Source organism: Oncorhynchus masou, chromosome 5 (assembly GCF_036934945.1).
Source record: "Oncorhynchus masou masou isolate Uvic2021 chromosome 5, UVic_Omas_1.1, whole genome shotgun sequence".
NCBI lineage: Eukaryota > Metazoa > Chordata > Actinopteri > Salmoniformes > Salmonidae > Oncorhynchus > Oncorhynchus masou.
The window spans coordinates 67824834-67845261 of NC_088216.1; the positions used below are offsets into that span (position 1 = coordinate 67824834).

At 44.4% G+C, this 20428-nt stretch overlaps 1 protein-coding gene across 8 annotated transcripts in view; it reads right to left on the minus strand.

The window, feature by feature from the left end:
- LOC135540135 (membrane-associated guanylate kinase, WW and PDZ domain-containing protein 1-like) overlaps nucleotides 1–20049 on the minus strand; it is a 175182-nt gene extending 155133 nt beyond the window's left edge. For all 8 annotated transcript variants that reach the window (XM_064966546.1, XM_064966544.1, XM_064966542.1 and 5 more), the window contains exon 1: nucleotides 19262–20049. In XM_064966546.1, the coding sequence (XP_064822618.1) occupies nucleotides 19262–19559 (298 nt within the window). In that variant the 5' untranslated portion in view covers nucleotides 19560–20049. The remainder of the gene's footprint in view (nucleotides 1–19261) is intronic.
- Nucleotides 20050–20428: the final 379 nt, after the last annotated feature.

A 20428-nucleotide genomic window follows, 5' to 3' on the forward strand; every position in this document is an offset into this window, starting at 1 on the left:
ACAAGCTAAAGATGTGGAGAATCAGTTTGCAATGCTTTCTCCATCACAATCACTGAAAGCAGACACTGTATAGTAATAGTGTCATCACTAATCCACACCATGAGAAGCAAAACCAAACCTAAAGAAAACATTTTACAGTCCCTGTAAAAACCTTCGGCTAACATACAGCTGAAACCTGCAGGGAGAGAAATACAGTCATGTTCTGAGCAGGCAACTCCAGACCTCCTCCTCCCATACACAAATAAAGCCTTCCACTGCAGAGCGATAGAGATAATGAGTAGCGCTGTGTGTGTATGTGCGTATGCATGTAGGTCTGTGTGCGCGCGTGTGTGTGTGTGGATTTGAACACTCAAAGAGAGGCCTATGATAGGAGTGGCAGTGTGGCACATTTTTAAGTGGTGATGGAATTCCAGAGCCAGCCAACAGATCCCCACTCTGTGCATGATCATTTTAACTAACACATAGCTAAAAACAAATCCCCACATTAAAGCGTTCAGCATAGCGTGCGATTGGTCACAAGCCTCAGCTTCACACAGTTTGTTAGATTCAGCTTGTCAGTCTCTCTGCTGGTTAGTCAGGGAAAAACTAAAGAGCACAAATAAATGCATGCGAATGTGAACTCCTGTCATGGTCATAACATCATTGTTTCCATAGGGCTTTTAAAAGGGGTGTGTGTAGGGGCCATAGGGGTATGTGTAGGGTGAGGTACTGTACTGTGAGGGAGGAGAGAGGGCTATTGCTCTCTTAGAGAGAAAAGCAGAGAGACTACAAGGAAGGCAATGTTTCACCTAATTGTATATGTTTTTTTAGGAAGTGGGCAAAGAACCTTGAGAAAAACATTCATAGCCAAAGGCACCAAATATTCCCTTAGAAAGGAGGTGGCTGGTGTGTGTGGGGACAGTGGTAGGGAGGGGGGGCATTGTGAAGGGGAGCTGTTTTCCTGGCGTGTCTGGCTGAGGGAGGAGAAGAGCAATTGATTGAAAGGGACAGAGTGAACAGCACATTTCACATCGGGGACGCCTTCAGCCCTGACCCATGGCATCTGCCCCGTTCCTCCACTCCTATCAAGATTCGTCACGGAAGCAGACATCCATCATCACTGCCAATCAGAGCAAAAGAAAATAGAAACAACAAAAGCACCGTAACGAGGCTATACAGAAGGAATACCGGTACCGAGTCAATGTGCAGGGGTGCGGGATAGTTGAGGTAATATGAAGGTAGCGGTAAAAGTGACAAGGCAATCAGGATAGATAGTGTGATAGTGTGTATGTGTGAGTGACAACAATATGTGGGTGTGAGCATAAGCAGTGTGTGTGTGTCTGTCAGTGTAATATGTGTGTGTGAGTCCAGTGAGTGTGCATATAGACAGCGCAAGAAAGTCAGTACAAAACAAAAAGCGGAGTCAATGCAAATAGTCCGGGTAGCCATTTGATTAACTGTTCAGCAATCTTATGGCTTGGAGGTAGAAGCTGTTCAGTAACCTTTTGGTCCCAGACTTGGCACTCCGGTATCGCTTGCCATGCGGTAGCAGAAAGAACAGAGAGAACAGTCTATTACTTAGGTGGCTGGATTTTTAGGGGCCTACCTCTGACACCACCTGGTATAGAGGTCCTGGATGCCAGGTCTCTGACCTCCCCCCATGGGCTTTCTCATCGTCGTCGGTGATCAGGCCTACCACCATTGTGTTGTCGCTAAACTTAATGGTGTTGGAGTCGTACGTGGCCACGCAGTCGTGGGTGAACAGGGAATACACGATGGGACTAAGCATGCACCCCTGAGGGGTCCCCTTGTTGCCTACCCCCATCACCTGGGGCCTGTCAGTCAGGAAATCCATGATCCAGTTGCAGGAGGTGTTCAGTCCCAGTGTCCTTAGCTTAGTGATGACTTGGAGGGCATTATGGTGTTGAACACTGAGGTGTGGTAAATGAACAGCATTCTCACACAGTTGTTCCTTTTGTCCAGGTGAGAAAGGGCAGTGTGAAGTGCAATAGAGATTGCATCATCTGTGGATCTTTTGTGGTGGTATGCAAACTGTAATGGGTCTAGGGTGTCTGGGATGATGATGTTGATGTGAGCCATGATCAACCTTTCAAAGCATTTCATGGCTACAGATGTGTGATACAGGGTGATAGTCATTTAGACAGGTTACATTGGTATTCTTGGGCACAGGGACTATGGTGGTCTGCTTGAAACATAGTCCCACTCAAACTCTGATCATTGCTCCAATGAGCGACAAGGTACCACGGTGATTATGTTGAAGAGCAGACCAGTGTGTGTCTACAGGGGTCCACCAGTACAATACTAGTGTGTGTAGTCAAACTCAATTTTTTGCACATATTTAACATATTTTGGGCATAAAACTACCTCCATCGTTAGTATGGGTTACCTTCAGACAGAGTCCTGTGACACTTGTGGGAGTCGTAGAGCAAAAAGAGAACACCATCATGTTCATGAGAGTCTCCTCTCTCCATAGAGTGGTCATAATAGTTTGTGGACCACAGACGTTTGTGAGAAGACCGATTTTCGGGATGTCTCATGGTCTGACAAACATCGCTTTAGTGCGGCCACCTTCCACCGCAGATAGGGAAGGCCGACATGGGCGGATGCGGTGGATTGAGATGCCGACAATGCAAAAAAAGATCTCTAGCTTAAATTGATGGATTTTGGAGATTGTTTTATTATGTTAATTAGATTGACACACGTGTGCATCAATATACTTGAGGATTATTATATTTGGCATATATTGTAAAGTGAAAAATCGGAGTCTCAGCGTAATTCCGTTACTGTGGAATTACCTTCCACTTCCTCTGTAAAACACGTTTGCATTCTATCTGTTTCCTTTTGTCAACACCCCTCCCATCCATCATGACAAACAAGTGTCAGTACTTACTACAATACCATGTGAAACACACACTAATCCATAACTCCCATGAAGATCCATATAATTAGGGAGCCATGCAGGGAAGGATTCAACCAAGTTAGTTCACAGTGATCTACAATTCACACACACTCCGTTAACAACGAGAGAGAAGAGAATAGATTGAGAGAATGGAGAGGCAAAAGAAAAGATGAGGAGACAGAAGACAAAGCGAGAAGGTGGATTAAGAAAGAGAATGGGGCAGCAATGAGCATTCCAGAATAGTGCCCAGGTGATTCTTCTGGTGTGTGTCCCATGCCAGACCAAACACAGACTGCTGGCAGACTGCTGGCTATTGTGGAAAACACACCCATGTCTATATAATCCTCTTAAATCAGGTCAGGCCTGACCTCAAATCCCCAAGAAACTGTGTGTGTGTGTGTGTGTGTGTGTGTGTGTGTGTGTGTGTGTGTGTGTGTGTGTGTGTGTGTGTGTGTGTGTGTGTTTGTTTGTTGGGAGGGCGACCAGCAGAATCTAATGGGATTTGTGTAATCAGACGCCAGAGCGTTGGTCTGGTCTCAGCGTAATTAAAGGTAAAGAAAACAAAAAGGTGGGAGAGCTCAGGACGACTAGAGGTCGACCGATTAAATCGGAATGGCCGATTAATTAGGGCCGATTTCAAGTTTTCATAACAATCGGAAATCTGTATTTTTGGACACCGATTTATTTTCTTTTTTTACACCTCTATTTAATCTTTATTTAACTAGGCAAGTCAGTTAAGAACACATTCTTATTTTCAATGACAGCCACGGAACGGTAGATTTTCACCTTGTCAGCTCGGGATTCAATCTTGCAACCTTACAGTTAACTAGTCCAACGCAATAACCACCTGCCTCTCATTGCACTCCATGAGGAGACTGTCTGTTACGTGAATAAGGTAAGCCAAGGTTGGTTGCTAGCTAGCATTAAACTTATCTTATAAAAAACAATCAATCAATCTTAATCACTAGTTAACTACACATGGTTGATGATATTACTAGTTTATCTAGCGTGTCCTGCGTTGCATATAATCGATGCGGTGCGTATCGTAGCTCCAACGTGTACCTAACCATGAACATCAATGCCTTTCTTAAAATCAGTACACATTAGTATATATTTTTAAACCTGCATATTTAGCTAAAAGAAATCCAGATTAGCAGGCAATATTGACCAGGTTTAATTGTGTCACTTCTCTTGCGTTCATTGTAATTGACATAACATTGAATGTCACAGGAATATTTATGCAATGTAACAGGAATATTTAGACTAATGGATGCCACCCCTTAGATAAAATACGGAACGGTTCCGTAGTTCACTGAAAGAATAAACATCTTGTTTTCGAGATGATAGGTCATTAATATGGTCGAATCCGGAAACTAAGGCTCATATTTCTGTGTGTTATTATGTTATAACTAAGCCTATGATTTGATAGAGCAGTCTGACTGAGCGGTGGTAGGCAGCAGCAGGCTCATAAGCATTCATTCAAACAGCACTTTCGTGCGTTTTGGCAGCAGCTCTTCGCTGTGCCTCAAGCATTGCGCTGTATATGACTTCAAGCCTATCAACTAACCGAGATTAGGCTGGTGTAACCGAAGTGGAATGGCTGGCTAGTTAGTGGGGTGTGTGCTAATAGCATTTCAAACGTCACTCGCTCTAAGACTTGGACTGGTTATTCCCCTTGCTGTGCATGGGTAACAGTGCTTCGAGGGTGGCTGTTGTGATGTGTTCCTGGTTCGAGCCCAGGGAGGAGCGAGGAGAGGGACGGAAGCAATATACTGTTACACTGGCAATAAAGTGCCTATAAGAACATCCAATAGTCAAAGGTTAATGAAATACAAATGGTATAGAGAGAAATAGTCCTATAATAACTACAACCTAAAACTTCTTACCTGGGAATATTGAAGACTCATGTTAAAAGGAACCAACAGCTTTCATTTGTTCTCATGTTCTGAGCAAGGAACTGAAACGTTAGCTTTCTTACATGGCACATATTACACTTTTACTTTCTTCTCCAACACCTTGTTTTTGCATTACTTAAACCAAATTGAACATGTTTAATTATTTATTTGAGGCTAAATTGATTTTATTGATGTATTATATTAAGTTAAAATAAGTGTTCATTCGGTTTTGTTGTAATTGTCATTATTACAAATAAATAAATAAAAATTGATCAATTAAATCGGTATCGGCCTTTTTTGGTCCTCCAATAATCGGTATTGCGTTGAAAAATCATAGTCGGTCGACCTCTACCTCAGACTGGGGAAGATTCACCTTCCAACAGGACAACGACCCTAACCACACAGCCAAGACAACGCTGGAGTGGCTTCGGGACAAGTCTCTATAGGTCCTTGAGTGGCCCAGCCAGAGCTCGGACATAAACCCGATCTAACATCTATGGAGAGACCTGCAGCAACGCTCCCCATCCAACCTGACAGAGCTTGAGAAGAATGGGAGAAACTCCCCAAATACAGGTGTGCCAAGTTTGTAGCATCACACCCAAGAAAACTCAAGGCTTTAATCGCTGCCAAAGCTGCTTCAACAAAGTACTGAGTAAAGGGTCTGAATACTGAAAACCTGTTTTTGCTTCGTCATTATGAGTTACTGTGTGTAGATTGTTGAGGGAAAAAAAACAATTTAATCAATTTTTAGAATAAGGCTGTAACCTAACAAAATTTGGAAAAAGTCTTGGGGTCTGAATACTTTCCGAAAGCACTATACAAATCAAATCGAATTTTATTTGTCACATACACATGGTTAGCAGATGTTAATGCGAGTGTAGCAAAATGCTTGTGCTTCTAGTTCCGACAATGCAGTAATAACCAACAAGTAATCTAACTAACAATTCCAAAACTAATTTGTTATACACAGTGCAAGGGGATAAAGAATATGTACATAAAGATATGAATGAGTGATGGTGCAGAGCAGCATAGGCAAGATACAGTAGATGGTATCGAGTACAGTATATACATATGAGATGAGTATGTAAACAAAGTGGCATAGTTAAAGTGGCTAGTGATACATGTATTACATAAGGATGCAGTAGACAATATAGAGTACAGTATATACGTATACATATGAAATTAATAATGCCGGGTATGTAAACATTATATTAGGTAGCATTGTTTAAAGTGGCTAGTGATATATTTTACATCATTTCCCATCAATTCCCATTATTAAAGTGGCTGGAGTTGAGTCAGTGTGTTGGCAGCAGCCACTCAATGTTAGTGGTGGCTGTTTAACAGTCTGATGGCCTTGAGATAGAAGCTGTTTTTCAGTTTCTCGGTCCCAGCTTTGATGCACCTGTACTGACCTCGCCTTCTGGATGATAGCGGGGTGAACAGGCAGTGGCTCGGGTGGTTGATGTCCTTGATGATCTTTATGGCCTTCCTGTAACATCGGGTGGTGTAGGTGTCCTGGAGGGCAGGTAGTTTGCCCCGGTGATGCGTTGTGCAGACCTCACTACCCTCTGGAGAGCCTTACGGTTGAGGGCGGAGCAGTTGCCGTACCAGGCGGTGATACAGCCCGCCAGGATGCTCTCGATTGTGCATCTGTAGAAGTTTGTGAGTGCTTTTGGTGACAAGCCGAATTTCTTCAGCCTCCTGAGGTTGAAGAGGCGCTGCTGCGCCTTCTTCACGATGCGGTCTGTGTGAGTGGACCAATTCAGTTTGTCTGAGATGTGTATGCCGAGGAACTTAAAACTTGCTACTCTCTCCACTACTGTTCCATCGATGTGGATAGGGGGTATTCCCTCTGCTGTTTCCTGAAGTCCACAATCATCTCCTTAGTTTTGTTGACGTTGAGTGTGAGGTTATTTTCCTGACACCACACTCCGAGGGCCCTCACCTCCTCCCTGTAGGCCGTCTGGTCGTTGTTGGTAATCAAGCCTACCACTGTTGTGTCGTCCGCAAACTTGATGATTGAGTTGGAGGCGTGCGTGGCCATGCAGTCGTGGGTGAACAGGGAGTACAGGAGAGGGCTCAGAACGCACCCTTGTGGGGCCCCAGTGTTGAGGATCAGCGGGGAGGAGATGTTGTTACCTACCCTCACCACCTGGGGGCGGCCCGTCAGGAAGTCCAGTACCCAGTTGCACAGGGCGGGGTCGAGACCCAGGGTCTCGAGCTTGATGACGAGCTTGGAGGGTACTATGGTGTTGAATGCCGAGCTGTAGTCGATGAACAGCATTCTCACATAGGTATTCCTCTTGTCCAGATGGGTTAGGGCAGTGTGCAGTGTGGTTGAGATTGCATCGTCTGTGGACCTATTTGGGCGGTAAGCAAATTGGAGTGGGTCTAGGGTGTCAGGTAGGGTGGAGGTGATATGGTCCTTGACTAGTCTCTCAAAGCACTTCATGATGACGGAAGTGAGTGCTACGGGGCGGTAGTCGTTTAGCTCAGTTACCTTAGCTTTCTTGGGAACAGGAACAATGGTGGCCCTCTTGAAGCATGTGGGAACAGCAGACTGGTATAGGGATTGATTGAATATGTCCGTAAACACACCAGCCAGCTGGTCTGCGCATGCTCTGAGGGCGCGGCTGGGGATGCCGTCTGGGCCTGCAGCCTTGCGAGGGTTAACACGTTTAAATGTTTTACTCACCTCGGCTGCAGTGAAGGAGAGACCGCATGTTTTCGTTGCATGCCGTGTCAGTGGCACTGTATTGTCCTCAAAGCGGGCAAAAAAGTTATTTAGTCTGCCTGGGAGCAAGACATCCTGGTCCGTGACCATCCATGTCTCAATTGTCTCTTAAAAGGCTTGAAAATTATTATTTAAAAACTGTCTCCTCCCCCTTCATCTACTCTGATTGAAGTTGATTTAACAGGTGCCATCAATAAGGGATCATAGCTTTCACCTGGTCAGTCTGTCATAGAAAGGTGTTTTGTACATTAAGTGAATTTCCCTATTCTTTGCTCAACAAACAGTTCTCTTATTCCAGCACTTGGCACTGTGCACACGCATGGTCATGGCTGTGCGTACATTTACCCACACTCTCAAGCAAACTTTCACACTGATAAATATCACACTTTGCATTGAAATGATTGGCATGGTTTACGCAGAGATTTGTGCCAATGCATGATTGATCTTACGCCGATTAAGATAAGCGGATTAAGGTGTTTATATGACTATTGCATAATCTGCCTACTGCCATAATCAGTTTAATATCAAATTATTACTGTGCATGCAAACGTACTCATTGCTGACGTCCATGCTGCCAAGACTAGAGAACGACTGATATGGATTTTTGAAGGAAACAGAAAGGGGATACCTAGTCAGTTGCACAACTGAATGCAGGGCTGATGCCGATACTGATTTTTGGAAGTCAAGGATAGCTGACATTTTAGGCCGATATTCAATATCATTACATTTGAAAATTTGGATGACAAAATTTCCTAGAGACGTGTATGGATTAATGCATCTATCTAAATAATAAAAACAATCCAACTACATAACAACATAATGGTAATAATTGTATTTGATTGGTAAATCTCTTGATAAACTGGGTAAATTAAGATGGCATAGGCCTACTCACAATACAGTGTGCATTAAGGGATTGGGCTTATTGTGGTTGATGAGTGGAGTCTATGGTGCTACGGATGACAATCTGTTTGCTTTCCATTTGGGACTTATATTAGCTTACTGATCAACATCTGCATAGGAGCATCGGTCCAGCATGTCACACCTGTATGGAAGGTCATCATAGAATAATATCTATTCAATGCAAATGGATCCTAAGCAACATGATTTGTGATCACGGATGCTTATGAAACAAGTATTTTTTTCAGTGATCGGGAAAACCTTGCTTTTTTCTGCTGTCAGGACTCATCTCTGAACAACTCTGCTGCCAGGATGAAATTCAAAACAACTCAATTAGCTAGTCCAGCTATCTGTCAAGAAATGGGCGGGTTGTAACTTGATCCTAGTACTACGAGTGAATAGAGAGAGACTGTAACTCCGCTCCCTTTCACATCTCTCTGCATCGCTCATATCACTTGGAGCTGTTTCCTGCTACTATGAGAACTAGCTCAATGTTGATGACATGTGCTACCAAGCCATAAATGTGCATAATATCTAACAAGGAGAGCGAGGGTAGGTAAAAAAGATGAAACGATCATGCACATTGTCTGAATGACTCAAATCTGCCCATAGTTTGAGAAGTGAGAACGCACACATGCATCTACAGCTTTCTCGGTCCATAAACTTGCAGGATGGTTCTTAGGTAGCTTTACCTATTGTAAACATTTATTTAGGCATTTTGAAACACTTCCTTCTTTCCCTATTACGACAGTCATCTAATCCACTTATCAATTGTCAATTTACAGATACAATTGTGGCTGGTCAGATCAGCACACCAGTAAAAAGTTCACACCGCAAGTCAGATGGCTTGTTGCCGAAAATGGTGCATGTTCAAAAAAGCAACATCAGCTATTACATCAGCTAGTTACATCAGCTATTACATCAACTAGCTACATCGGCTATTACATCAGCTAGTTACATCAGCTATTACATCAACTAGCTACATCGGCTATTACATCAGCTAGCTACATCGGCTATTACATCAGCTAGTTACATCAACTAGCTACATCGGCTATTACATCAGCTAGCTACATCGGCTATTACATCAGCTGGCTACATCGGCTATTACATCAGCTAGCTACATCGGCTATTACATCAACTAGCTACATCGGCTATTACATCAGCTAGCTACATCGGCTATTACATCAGCTGGCTACATCGGCTATTAGCTCCTATCTAATATCTTAGCATCATGTTATGAGTGGCGGCTGGCATAGGAGCAGCTTTGCTATGTAGTCTATCGGCCCGATAGCAAGGCCAATAACAGCTGGATATTGTTCTCTTGACAAGACTAGAACATCTACCTCAGCTCATATCAGTTGACCTCTTGGTAACAGTATGCCTGTTGGCGAGATGCTGTTGCTGCATCTCATAAGCGTAAACAAAAGCAGAACTGACAAGAGGTCTTTACCATGTCAGCATGCGTCACCCTCTGCTCCGCTCGGCTCTCGGCTCATGAACATTATCAGATTTCTGAATGCGTTGGATGTGAAGAACACAACTTTGTATGGTCAAATGAACTGTCTGACGAACATTGTGTGGGATTGTAAAATGACTGTGGAATACAAGTCCCTTCTGATGTCGCTACTCAGTGGACAGATTAAATCAAATCTACCATAAAGGTCAAAGGCTTCACAGTAAGCTCACACCCAAACTCCTCAGCTATTAGACGCCATATATAATGTGGAACTGCAAACGACTGACTGTGAAATACCTCCCAGATATAGGATTATGCTGATATGACAGCCACATTGACAATGTGGGAATAAGCAGAGGCCTTATGAGTAGATTTGTCAAGTGATCCTATGGTTGGGATGTGGTAAAGAGAAGAAAAGCGAAGAAGAACTGGGAATACTCAGAGCTCGAAATCTACATCTCAGCCGCTCAACAAGACGTGTGTGACTTCATCTTCAGACAGGAAATAAAGAGGAAACGGGATGAGGATTGGAGGAATGCCACCGTCTGTATCCTCCTTGAGGAAAGACCATGGTGACGAAGAGGCTGTTGACAGGAGTACTCAACATCATGTGTTCAGAATTAGAATGGATCTAAATGGTTCTCAAGGGCACAATAAGTTTGATCCAGGCAGGCAGAAAGAGTCTGGAGCACAGCTGAGAGCCCATTCACAATACGTTCCATCTAGGCACGCAGAAAGAGTCTGGAGCACAGCTGAGAGCCCATTTACAATACGTTCCATCTAGGCAGGCAGAAAGAGTCTGGAGCACAGCTGAGAGCCCATTCACAATACGTTCCATCACTCAGGCAGAAAAAGTCTGGAGCACCACTGAGAGCCCATTCACAATACGTTCCATCTAGGCAGGCAGAAAGAGTCTGGAGCACAGCTGAGAGCCCATTCACAATACGTTCCATCACTCAGGCAGAAAAGTCTGGAGCACCACTGAGAACCCATTCACAATACGTTCCATCACTCAGGCAGAAAAGTCTGGAGCACCACTGAGAGCCCATTCACAATACGTTCCATCTAGGCAGGCAGAAAGAGTCTGGAGCACTGCTGAGAGCCCATTCACAATACGTTCCATCAGGCAGGCAGAAAGAGTCTGGAGCACAGCTGAGAGCCCATTCACAATACGTTCCATCCAGGCAGGCAGAAAGAGTCTGGAGCACAGCTGAGAGCCCATTCACAATACGTTCCATCCAGGCAGGCAGAAAGAGTCTGGAGCACAGCTGAGAGCCCATTCACAATACGTTCCATCACTCAGGCAGAAAAAGTCTGGAGCACCACTGAGAACCCATTCACAATACGTTCCATCCAGGCAGGCAGAAAGAGTCTGGAGCACAGCTGAGAGCCCATTCACAATACGTTCCATCCAGGCAGGCAGAAAGAGTCTGGAGCACAGCTGAGAGCCCATTCACTGTTTTCCCACTTCCTTGGTAACTAACCTAGATCATTGATGAATGAGAACAATCGCCAACGAAACGCAAGTATATGTTGACTACGTCACACTTTGTTATAGGCCTACACTCATACACCCACAGTGAATCATACAGAAACTGAGCTGAATACAGGTCTGAGCTGAATGCTGAATACACTCCTTGGCCCTGGTCATTGACATTTCTTCATTCCGCCAAGGCCAGCCGTACCTGGAGAAATGGAACCTCCTCAGTGCCTTGAGAACCACAGGGCCAGGGCCCATTCACATCTACAGGGCTAATAAACAAGCCCTTCTCTCAGTCTGACAGCCAGGATGTGTAAGGAGGACAACCTCCAGGGTAGCCATTCACATTCAACATAAGAGGCTCCGGTTGAGCTAATCAGTAGGAGAAAAGGACAACCGGTAACTTGAGAGAGACAGAAGAAAGAGTGTGTTCCCCTTTAGTGGATTAATGAGGGTCGCTTGTACATTTGTAGAGACAACAGTAGGGATGGGTACCGAAACCCGGTTTTAAACGGGCCCTGGGGCTAAATTATGAAAGACAGTAGTATCGATAAGCTCCGACGTTATCGGTTCGGCTTTCGGTACTGGAGAAATTAAGAAAATACATTTCCTATTTATTATTGCTACATAAACGTGATCTTGCACATTTTCTCTCATCAACCGTTTCTAATTTGCAATAAGATGAAGACATTTGTCTATGTTTTTTGCAGTTCCCAATCCAGAAGAGAGATCTCTCTCGCGCAGAGCCTGTGTCTCTTGCACGCACGCACAGCTCTTAATTAGTGACGATGGTGAAGAGAACTAAACATTCAAAAGTGTGGTTGCACTACACCAGAGTGTATGCTGACAATGCACTTTTGCTTGTAAGGGTGGAAACACGAGCAATCTGTCCAAACATCTATGGAAAGTGCATCATGTACAGGCAGAAAAATGCAGTTTTCGACTGCCTAGCTCGTAGTTTATCTCTCGTTGCCCAATCCCCGTTAGGTATGTATACTAGCAGCCTGGAGCACACACACAGAGCTAACTAAATTATGAGAACATGGGTTCATGATCAAAAGGAACCATTAGCCAGCTGATTGTATAGCTGTGGGTGCATTCAGAAATTCAATCACCCATTTAAAGATTTTGCACAATTTTCATTAAAGTTGCAGCTACAATGAACCAACCCACTCCTCCATCTAATACTGCTGGTCCAAGCCAAAGACCAGCCCAAAGCCCCTTCACCCTGGCAGCTCGTGGGAGGATGACTGAGGAGAGGGTGAATGAGTGCCACCTAGCCGTGACCAAGGTCATAGTGAAAGACATTCACCCCTTTACAACTGTGAAGTCCAAGGGCTTTAGGTAACAGTCTGTCAGTATATATTGAGTTGTATTGATTTTTTAGGATATAGTAGTATAAAAGGGTTGTATGTTAGTCCCATCACTCCACAATATAATACACACCAACACAATAATGACAGTTTTCATGTGTTGCATTTTCTCTTTTTTTACAGTAGGGAGATGAGCAAGGCAATCAACCACCAATATACCCCTTCCTCTACGAGTTACCTCAGTGACACATTCATTACTACCTGGTATGGTGAAGAAAAGGCCAATGTGATCACTGAGCTGAAGGACGTGCCAAAGCTGGCCATCACATCAGACGGGTGGACCAGCCTCTGTCAGGACCACTATCTCATGGTTACAGTGCAGTACACAAGCCAGGGCAGTGTAAAACAGAAGGTCCTCCACACCAGGGCAGTGTAAAACAGAAGGTCCTCCACACCAGGGCAGTGTAAAACAGAAGGTCCTCCACACCAGGGCAGTGTAAAACAGAAGGTCCTCCACACCAGGACAGTGTACAACAGAAGGTCCTCCACACCAGGACAGTGTACAACAGAAGGTCCTCCACACCAGGACAGTGTACAACAGAAGGTCCTCCACACCAGGACAGTGTACAACAGAAGGTCCTCCACACCAGGGCAGTGTAAAACAGAAGGTCCTCCACGCCAGGGCAGTGTAAAACAGAAGGTCCTCCACACCAGGACAGTGTAAAACAGAAGGTCATCCACACCAGGACAGTGTAAAACAGAAGGTCCTCCACACCAGGGCAGTGTAAAACAGAAGGTCCTCCACACCAGGACAGTGTACAACAGAAGGTCATCCACACCAGGACAGTGTACAACAGAAGGTCCTCCACACCAGGACAGTGTATAACAGAAGATCTTCCACACCAGGGCAGTGTAAAACAGAAGGTCCTCCACACCAGGACAGTGTAAAACAGAAGGTCCTCCACACCAGGACAGTGTACAAATCACAAACTGGCAAAGTAGTGGCAGAGGAGATCTCAGACATTCTGGAAGAGTTTGAGATAGAGTCAAGCAAGATTGTAGCTGTGACTGTTGATAATGCTGGCAATATGGACGTTGCCATCAAGTGACTACACATCCTAAAAATAGGATGCTTTGCACACACATTGTATCTGGCAGGGCATAAAATCTACAAAATGACTTTCATTGATAAGTGGGCAGCCAGAATCAGAGCAGTGGTCGTGTGGTTCAAGAGATCCTCGATGTCCAAAACAGTCTTGAAGGAAAAGCAGCAGCTCCTTGGTAAGAAGCCAATTCAATCTATTAACCTGTTGTTAACCTGTTGTTAGTATTGTTTTTAAATTCCCATATTTAACAATTGAATTCAATATTCAAGTGTGCGGTAATTAAATGTATGTTTTTTTTGTTTGTTTCAGGCCTTCCGCAACACTCACTCATCCTTGATGTCAAGACCAGATGGAACTCTATCTAATGATGGAGAGATTGATGGAGCAGTATCCAGCCATCCAAGCAGCAGCATTGGACCAACGACTGCAAAAAGCAACCTGGACCGTCTGAAGGTTGAGGACTTCCATAAGGCTGAGGAGTTTGTCCAGCTCATGAGAATCCTCTATACATCCACACTGTATGTGTCATGTGAAAAGAATGCCCCCTGTGGACAGATCATACCCATCCTCCACAAAATGGAAGAGCACTTCACTATGAAGCATGAAGATACAACATTTGTGGCAACCATCAAAGAGAAGGTGTTGGGAGAACCTCTCAGAGTGCTGTCAGGATGAGGACATTCAAGCCTTCCTGCATGAGGCCACAGCAATGGACCCCAGATTTAAAGGGAGGCCGAGTGACGCTACCTGGGACAGACTGAGGAAGGCAACTGTTGAGGCCAATGTGACAGGAGCAACACCAGGGTTGTCAGGAGAGCCGGAGCAGACAGACACAGAGCACCAGACACAGGAGGAGGAGTCTGAAGGAGAAGGAGAACAAAACGAGAAGTGCCTTGGAGGAGCGCCTTGGAGGAGCTGTTCTCAGAGGAGGACAGGGAGTGGAGGTTGACAATCCAACAGGACACCTCGTCCCTCACCATCAGCGAGCGTGTTTACCTAGAGGTCGAGCTCTACAAAGGCGTGCCTCCCATCCCCATCTCCATGGCTGAAGATCCTGTGATGTGGTGGTGGGAGAAGAGAACTACTCTACCACTCCTCACAAACATTGCAACAAGCTACCTCTGTGCTCAAGCCTCCTCCACCCCTAGCAAGAGGGTATTTTTTTCGACTTCAGGGAACACAATAAGCCAGGAGAAGTCCCGACTTCTGCCAGAGAAGGCAAATATGCCGGAGTGGCAGGCAACCTAGTGTTTAGGGCGTTGGACTTGAAACCGAAAGGTTGCAAGATCGAATCCCTGAGCTGACAAGGTAAAACTCTGTTGTTCTGCCCCTGAACAAGGCAGTTAACCCACTGTTCCTAGGCCGTCCTTGAAAATAAGAATTTGTTCCTAGGCCGTCCTTGAAAATAAGAATTTGTTCTTCACTGACTTGCCTAGTTAAAATAAAGGTAAAATAAAAATGTTGATCTTTCTCCAGAAGAACTGCTAAGAACTGTTAGTCCTTCTGCAGCCTACCTGCATGCCCCACCTGTGTTGCTCTATACCACTGTATTGTCTTCTGCAGCCTACCTGCATGTCCACCTGTGTTGCTCTATACCACTGTATTGTCTTCTGCAGCCTACCTGCATGTCCCACCTGTCCACCTGTGTTGTTCTATACCACTGTATTGTCTTCTGCAGCCTACCTGCATGTCCACCTGTGTTGCTCTATACCACTGTATTGTCTTCTGCAGCCTACCTGCATGTCCACCTGTGTTGTTCTATACCACTGTATTGTCTTCTGCAGCCTACCTGCATGTCCACCTGTGTTGTTCTATACCACTGTATTGTCTTCTGCAGCCTACCTGCATGTCCACCTGTGTTGTTCTATACCACTGTATTGTCTTCTGCAGCCTACCTGCATGTCCACCTGTGTTGTTCTATTGGTGAATTCACCTTATGACATCCAGTGGAACAGCCACTTTACAATAGTGCATCTAAATCATTTAAGGGGGGGTGAGAAGGATTACTTTATCCTATCCTAGGTATTCCTTAAAGAGGTGGGGTTTCAGGTGTCTCCGGAAGGTGGTGATTGACTCCGCTGTCCTGGCGTCGTGAGGGAGTTTGTTCCACCATTGGGGGGCCAGAGCAGCGAACAGTTTTGACTGGGCTGAGCGGGAACTGTACTTCCTCAGTGGTAGGGAGGCGAGCAGGCCAGAGGTGGATGAACGCAGTGCCCTTGTTTGGGTGTAGGGCCTGATCAGAGCCTGGAGGTACTGCAGTGCCGTTCCCCTCACAGCTCCGTAGGCAAGCACCATGGTCTTGTAGCGGATGCGAGCTTCAACTGGAAGCCAGTGGAGAGAGCGGAGGAGCGGGGTGACGTGAGAGAACTTGGGAAGGTTGAACACCAGACGGGCTGCGGCGTTCTGGATGAGTTGTAGGGGTTTAATGGCACAGGCAGGGAGCCCAGCCAACAGCGAGTTGCAGTAATCCAGACGGGAGATGTTGTTCTATACCACTGTATTGTCTTCTGCATGTCCCACTTGTGTTGTTCTATACCACTGTATTGTCTTCTGCAGCCTACCTGCATGTCCCACCTGTGTTGTTCTATACCACTGTATTGTCTTCTGCAGCCTACCTGCATGTCCCACCTGTGTTGTTCTATACCACTGTATTGTCTTCTGCAGCCTACCTGCATGTCCCACCTGTGTTGTTCTATACCACTGTATTGTCTTCTGCAGCCTACCTGCATGTCCCACCTGTGTTGTTCTATAACAAAATAACAAAAAGAATCGATAAGAATACCGTTAAAGTACCAGACTGATAAGCAGTATCGGTAAGAGTAGAAAAACCATTAAAATCTTAACGATACCCATCCCTCGACAAAAGCATTTCACGGACCATTCACACCACTACTAAACACTTCCACATGCAAAGACAAAGAGAGACATTCTCCACCTACCACCTACAGTTAATTCACTGCTATAAATTGAAACCACAGGAACAGCTAGCTATACTCACATCACATTGTTAAAAAAAGGAAAACTCCTGCCTTCTGGATTTACAACAGAGTTCAAATCTGCTGAGCCTGCATCGTTCATCAGGCGAGCCACACATCATGTTGACGAAGCTTAAAAAGCTTGAATGTAAATGTAAATTAACTGAGTGTAGCTTTGCCTTTCCTTCTGACTGATCACAGGCTGTATAGCCCACTGACTGACTGACTGCAAGCTAAGTCTGGGTGTCTGAGACTGGGCCAGCCAGCCCGGTGTAGTGATTAAACAGCATCACATGGAGTTACCCTGCACTGTGCTGTGCTCTGACATGATCCAGACACTAGATACCTCCTCCCTGACCCCTGACCCCATTTTTCATGCTGCATGGTCAGGTTTGCCTGGTCTGCCCAGCCCAAGCCCCATGGAGCGCCACACACTGATCATACCGCAAACGCACACAAGGACATGCTCAATAACACATGCATGCATTCACTCTGGGAGCCTTGGCACACTAATCCACTCCCATGGTAGCCTGTGTGTGTGTATGTGTTCATGGGAAGTGTGTGTGTAGAGGAAATGTTGATAACTGTCATATGTAGACCAGAGTAGAGCCACCCACACATACAACTGTTATTTTTATCATAACCTTGGACATAATGATAATAATCTAATCTGTAACCTATTTCCCTCAAATACAGTTTAGTGTTCAGACTGGATACCTCACAGCCTCAGATAAATTATTACATAGGAAATGTCAATCAAAGATGTCTCATGTCTCTCTTTGTGACATACAGCGGGAGACCTGTAAAATATACACAGTATCGAGTGTGGGAATGCATTTCGAATGCATTTCGAAACTTTGACCAATTACATAATCAAGTTGACTGTGTCAATACAGCAGCATGGCCACATAATGGTATGTAGTACACAGTGGCAGCTCAGTGTCATGCGTGTGTACTGTAATCCCTACCACAACAATAGCACACTGAAACCGTTGCTTGTTATTAAAATGCCTCAATCAGCACTCAAACATGCTATGCCGACTTGTCCCCTGAACTGGAGGGATGATGCAGAAACCTTCACGACCTGATGGACAATAGCCTAATCAGCACTATTTTGCTTTTCCATTCCGTAAACTGTGTGAAAATGACAGACGCCTTGAACCAACTGAATATGGGTTAGATGGCCCTTTGCCAAAAATATTTTCCCAATGAAGCCTGATTAGGGAGAAACATTCCCAGACAACGTAAATTATTCAAACCTGAAACAGAATATGGCCATGTGAGTGTATCACCATGGCATCCCCTCCATTCCTCCCCACCTCCAGACAGGATCTGGAAATGGGCCAGGTGGAGCACTGGGACTGTAGTGGGGGCTGATTGGCCAGATTCTTGATAATTGTCTCAAGTAATTTATGGACATGGGTAGGATTGTCAGTCTTCCGAATAGACAGATGAGACTCACCATAACTAGAACCATGTGTTGAATTGGGATTTTGAGGTATGGAACTGCCATGCGAATCTACAGGTTTCCCATCAGTGCCAACAAAGTAGGCATATGTGCTCAGGATGCATAAAGCAAATAGAAGTGTAAAAAGAGTATGTGGTTTTGCTATTTTGTTTTTAGATTTCTCTTTCTGTGATTTTTTTCTCTCTTTGGACAAACTTTTGAAATCGGTCAGATCCCAGAGTAACACTCCATCTCTGTGGCTCTGAGCATTCCTACAAGCCTGCAAGACACACTGGGTTCCGGTCACACTGGCTTAGTGTCAAACTATATGGCCAGGCCGAGTCAAGTTGACCATGAATGGTTCCCACTGGCCAGAGCTGCTGTTTGTCTGCTGGTATTGTAAAATTCCACCCCAAAACTATTTTGGTAGTAATTTCATTAGATCGTTGTTGATATAGTCAAAATGTGTTGCATGTCAGCAATCAAGTTAAGCTATTTAAAAAGACCTATGATGCAAATTAATGGTGTTGTCATCCTACTGCTGAGGTACAGGCAGAGAGGTTGAGATGTAGTCAACTATAAGTGCCTTAGGACTAATGGGTGGTCAACAGACCAAATATTATTTGGCCCACAACATCTGTACTCTCCAATCATATAAAAGTAAAATGCTGAAATGCAAGGCTTGTGGGTGTTGCTATAAGGGGGAAGGGGAATTTTAACATGCATACATGATAGATACATAATGGAGTTTATTAGTCACATGCACAGGGGTGCAGATGTAATCACAGGCAGGGTACCGTGAAAAATAACAATACTATATACACATTTACAACTGCAGCAATGATACATGTCCATTCGTGGGTGGGGACAACAGGGTCATACATTTTATGAGGATGTACATCTGACAGAACTAAAACTTTAAAAGGGATTCTGAAAAGTTGTAAATGAATCAGGACATAATTATTGGATAACCTGTGTGTGCCTCATCCACTTTAATACATCACGTTATATGGATGAATGAAGCGCTATAGACGCTGCTGCTTCTGTGTCATCTCTTACCTTGTCTGACTGTTTTCAATCTGACGGGACCCTTGCAATTATTTATCACTGTCTGTACATCATACAGAGGCAATCCAGAGATCGATAGGTTCTCTACTTCCAATATCAACTCCCCCTCCGTTAATTTTCCATTTTTGTAAATAACGATATCCTCGTTAAGTTGTCCGATGAAGGCGAATTCTCCGTTCTCTGCACCGCCCAGCAATGGTACATTCAAGTCACCCGGAGCGTCTTTGAGAACCGCGCACTCGTTAACTTTGGTGGTCCAGTGATTCTTCTTTTGGATCACTTTGGCCATGGTGAATATGCCAAACCAAACAGGTGGTCTTGCCGACTAATAACAATATAGACAACAAAACGAGTCTCAGAATGTAATATCAAAATCAGACGCAGCAAACTTTCTTTTTCTTTCCCTGAAGCATGAGTGCTGCTGTCAAAAACTGCTCATTGTTCACACAAACAAAATCAAGCCATTATCGTCTGATGGACCACTTCTATTGACGTCTTGAGCAGCTGGTCTTAATTTACAGGTATTGTTTTTCTCATCTTGTTAACATCTTTGCCGAGTAAACGCTGCCACAAACGTATAGTCTCCACTTGTCAAATCCTTTCTGAGTTCCTTTTTTATGAAACCACTTTAAATATTTCCCGTTCAAGATCAAAGCGATGAAGGTTTTACTTTGAATAATAGGTGATTTGGTTGGTGGCACCACAACGGCTCCTTTAAACAGGTACAACGTTGTCGTGTGTTTTGTTACATTTCGTCCCACTGCGTGCAGTAGCGATCGGGATGTGCTGATAGTAAAATGAGCGCATGCGTCCTGTTTCCCTCCGGAGTCCAGAGGGAAAGCCTAATGGCTTCACCTATTACAAGGTCCTAATGCTCCTCAAACTAAAAAACACAATTTAAAACATATATTTTGGATGCATTTTAGGATATACAGTATTTTAAATATAACAATTTGGCCAAGTAATGTATAATTTATGCATTTTTAAATGTATTTTTGATGCGTGACATATATAATAAATACATTTGTATAGAAATACATTATTTGGCCAATTCTTTATATACTGAAAAAAAGTGTAAAGGCAACATGCAACAATTTCAAAGATTTTACTAAGTTACAGTTAAAATAAGGAAATCAGTCAATTGAAATATATTTATTA